Source organism: Cucurbita pepo, chromosome 19, assembly GCF_057944985.1.
Source record: "Cucurbita pepo subsp. pepo isolate OVF chromosome 19, ASM5794498v1, whole genome shotgun sequence".
In the NCBI taxonomy this organism is placed as follows: Eukaryota; Viridiplantae; Streptophyta; class Magnoliopsida; order Cucurbitales; family Cucurbitaceae; genus Cucurbita; species Cucurbita pepo.
The window spans coordinates 11733530-11737154 of NC_141816.1; the positions used below are offsets into that span (position 1 = coordinate 11733530).

Sequence of the window (3625 nt, forward strand, 5' to 3'; positions counted from 1 at the left end):
TCTCCAGTTCCGCTCTCTCTCTCTCTCTCTCTCTCTCTCTCTCTCCCACCAGCTCACCTTCCGCTTCCATCGAAAACGAAGCTAAAAATTGACCCCTCCTCCTCTTAACGGCCACCATAAACTGCCGTGCTCCTGCGTATCGTGAATTTTCCAAGGCCACCGACGAGTTTTTCACCGTCCGATGCTCTGATTTGAGCTCACTGATGGCTATTGATGATCAAAAGTCAACGTCCGATGGAAAGGTCTGGGGTTTTTTGAAGCAAACGTTTAGGCATTCCGCCAGTGGCACTACTACTTCGTCTCGTACCTCTCATCAGCCTCATCCGCCCATGGAGGGGACGAATCCTCACACCTCCGCCTATGTCTCCTCCGTTGCTAGGTCGCTGCTCCCGACGCGGCGCCGGCTCAAGCTCGATCCATCGAATAAACTTTTCTTTCCTTGTGAGTTCTTTCATTCGTTTTATTGATTTTTGTTGGATTTTTTCTGCTTATTCTCGGTCTAGTTCGTATGATCTCGATCTGTTGTCGACAATTGACTATCTGCTGCATTTCGGTTTTAAGTTGTTTGAATTCTCTAATTGAATCTATTTTCTGGTTGATTTTAGTTCTAATTGATTCACCTTTGTATCTTTGAAGATGAACCTGGCAAGCAGGCCAGGAGTGCTATTGGAATAAAAAACACGAGCAAATCTTTTGTTGCTTTCAAGGTAAAGAACGTCCTAAATTCCTATTTTAGGCATATAACTTTGCATTTTAGTATCCATATTTCAACCATACAGGTCTTGTATTTTACAATTTGGTTGATCAGTGGACAGTGGGTTCGTATGTTAGTAGTAATAGTTATAATTTCCAAAAATAGCTCTCTTCCTAATATTGTCTGTAAAATCCGGCTTATAGTGATTGTTGATTCATTGTGTTTTAACTCTCATATAGTTCCAAACGACTGCACCAAAAAGCTGCTTCATGCGTCCTCCTGGTGCCATTCTTGCCCCTGGAGAGAGCATCATAGCCACTGGTAAACTATTTTCCTGGATTTCATATCCATTTTGTCTCTGTTCCTAGGTTGATATATAACAGCTATGATTATTAAGTTTACTTGGTTCCTAATTTTATTCTTCTTGAAATTGGCATAATTTTATGTTTCTTATAAACATTCATTTTCTAATTGCTGTCGATGTTGGATGGATCTTCTAGTTTTCAAGTTTGTTGAGGTTCCTGAAAATAACGAGAAGCCAATGGATCAAAAGAACAACAGGGTTAAGTTTAAAATTATGAGCTTGAAGGTGAAAGGACGAATGGATTATGTGCCTGAGCTGGTGCGTCTTACCTTTTCCTTTGCTTGGTATTTCCAGTTATTTACGTTTTGATGAATCTTTTGTTCAATAAGTTGATCTTAGTTTTAATGCTACAAGTGTTGTTTCACTTTGGAGAGGAAATGGCTTTATCAATATCTTAATGAATTTTTTAGTTGATATCTGTCAAAACTAGAGGACTATGTTGTTTATCAGTGGGCCAGGACTGGATGTCGTTTCAGTTAATTAGTGGCCACAATGAACAAGTATAGATTCTGCATGAGTTTCCAAAAATTTCGGTTGATCACTTGATGATAGGGAAACTTTTGTTGTATGGGCTCCTTATTGATATATTCATCACATACAGTCGCTGGCATTCTATTGCATGCTTTAGTTTTGTTTGTAAAGAGTTCTGACAAATATATTTATATATATATATTTTTCTGGTTAGGAATAGTTCATTAATTCCTTTTCTGGTTGGGACTATTAGTTAAAATTTTTGGTCTTCTCTTTGTGTTCTCAATCAAAAAGAATTTAGACTTCTCTATGTTTCTCATTAAAAAAATGTTAGTCGTCTCTTGGATGGTGTGAATCCTTCTTCCCTACTTTTACAGATTAGTTTAAATGACCTTATAAATAAACTGGGCCTTATCTGTAACCCCAATTTGTGGCTTCCCCCGGGTCTATTTTATTTACAAGAAAAAAGAGGGTCTTGCTCCTAATTCTTTTAAACAACTTCCAACTTATGAATGCCCCTTCGTTCACTCGTTGCTTGTTTTAAGATGGCCTTTTAACATACCATTTATCCCGAGTTTATTTTATGCCTTTTCATGTTGGGCTAGAAAAAGCAGGTAAAATGAGTACTGATAAAACCTTATTATTTTTGCCTCTTGATCTAGTTTGATGAGCAGAAGGACCAAGTTGCTATAGAACAGATATTGCGGGTTGTTTTCCTGGATCCAGAACGTCCTAATGCAGTAAGTTGATTCATCAATAATCAGAATTTCACTATTCCTCCAAATAAAATCAAGAAGTATGAGAAATGATTTTAAATTAAGTGATTTGAAATATTTAAAATCATTCTACTCTTCTTTTTTCTTGTTTAGAATGAGAGAGATTTTGGAAAGAATATTTTAAATCTGAACTTATAAACCAAAAATTGAATTATCATAAGGTTAAAACTTAGTAATTTAGTTTGAAATCCTGTGAATTAGACGCCTAACCTGCAACCCCTCCTTTTGTAATTCTCTTTAAGGCCTTAGAAAAATTGAAGCGACAATTAGCCGAAGCCGATGCTGCACTTGAGGCACGCAAGAAACCACCAGAAGAAGCAGGCCCAAAAATCATCGGAGAAGGGCTCGTGATAGACGAATGGGTGAGTTGTGTTCTTTTATTTATCCTTCTCATGCGAATCTTCTAAAACTTTGAGTCTAATGAGTCGCACTCTTCATGTACTTCCATTTTGTGTTTTTTTAACAGAAAGAACGGAGGGAAAGATATCTGGCAAAGCAGCAAGTTGAAGGGGTAGACTCTGTATAGGTTTGGTTTCAGTTTTCCGGCAATGGTTCTGTAATTTGAAAGGAATTTCGAAATGAACTGTGACTCGAGTATCAATTCTACCCTTAAAAAAGGTTGTGTAATCTTTTCTTCGTATATTGTCGAAAATGTTGTTTAGGTGAACATATTTTTATTTTCATTGAAAGAAAACCCCCTGAGGAGAAGTCTTGTGTAATTTGAGACACCCAATGGGATTACACTTTTATATGTAGATATAGATAAATTTCTCTCTGGCTGATAAAATGGCCACAGAGGAATGTAATGCAATGTATCAAAGTAATCCATTTCATTTCATATGGCTCTATGAGCTCTGGAAGAGGACAGATTTGTGATAGAATTAGCATCGGTCCCCAAGTCCACTAGTAGATATTGTCTGTTTCTGTCAGTTACGTATCGCCGTCAGCTTTACAATTTTTAAACATGTCTGGTATCAGAGCCAGACACCGGACGGTGTCCGAGTGAGGGTGCTAGGCCTCCAGGGAGGTGGATTGTGTGATCCTACCTCGGTTGGAGAGGAGAACGAAACATTCCTTACAAAGGTGTGGAAACCTTTCGTTAATATACGCGTTTTAAAAATGTGAGGCCGATAGTGATATGTAACGGGTCAAAACGTGTAAAATCTGCTATCAATTTTCATAAGATAATGACTTGGTTCATAACTATCTTCCGATGATTAATGACTTAGTTCAGTGGCTGATTTTGACTCTTTCTATATAGGATCTTCCTAATTATAGTGTCGCTAACCTAAGAGCATATCATCTGAAGTATATTCTTCT

The 3625-nt window shown here is 37.6% G+C and overlaps 1 protein-coding gene across 1 annotated transcript; it reads left to right on the forward strand.

Moving 5' to 3' along the window:
• On the forward strand, positions 1-3024 carry LOC111782324 (vesicle-associated protein 4-2). Its single transcript, XM_023663185.2, has 7 exons — positions 1-441; positions 637-707; positions 934-1015; positions 1195-1316; positions 2192-2269; positions 2548-2667; positions 2772-3024. Exons 1-7 carry the CDS (start codon positions 204-206, stop codon positions 2829-2831), a joined length of 771 nt encoding a protein of 256 aa, XP_023518953.2. The 5' UTR covers positions 1-203; the 3' UTR covers positions 2832-3024.
• The last annotated feature ends 601 nt before the right edge of the window (positions 3025-3625 follow it).

Bases quoted from the DNA above. Each gene is read 5' to 3' on its own strand.
- LOC111782324 (XM_023663185.2), top strand. From the start codon at position 204: ATGGCTATTGATGATCAAAAGTCAACGTCCGATGGAAAGGTCTGGGGT. The intron at 1,317-2,191 runs GTGCGTCTTACC...CTCTTGATCTAG, and splicing joins TGGATTATGTGCCTGAGCTG to TTTGATGAGCAGAAGGACCA. The intron at 2,270-2,547 runs GTAAGTTGATTC...ATTCTCTTTAAG, and splicing joins ATCCAGAACGTCCTAATGCA to GCCTTAGAAAAATTGAAGCG.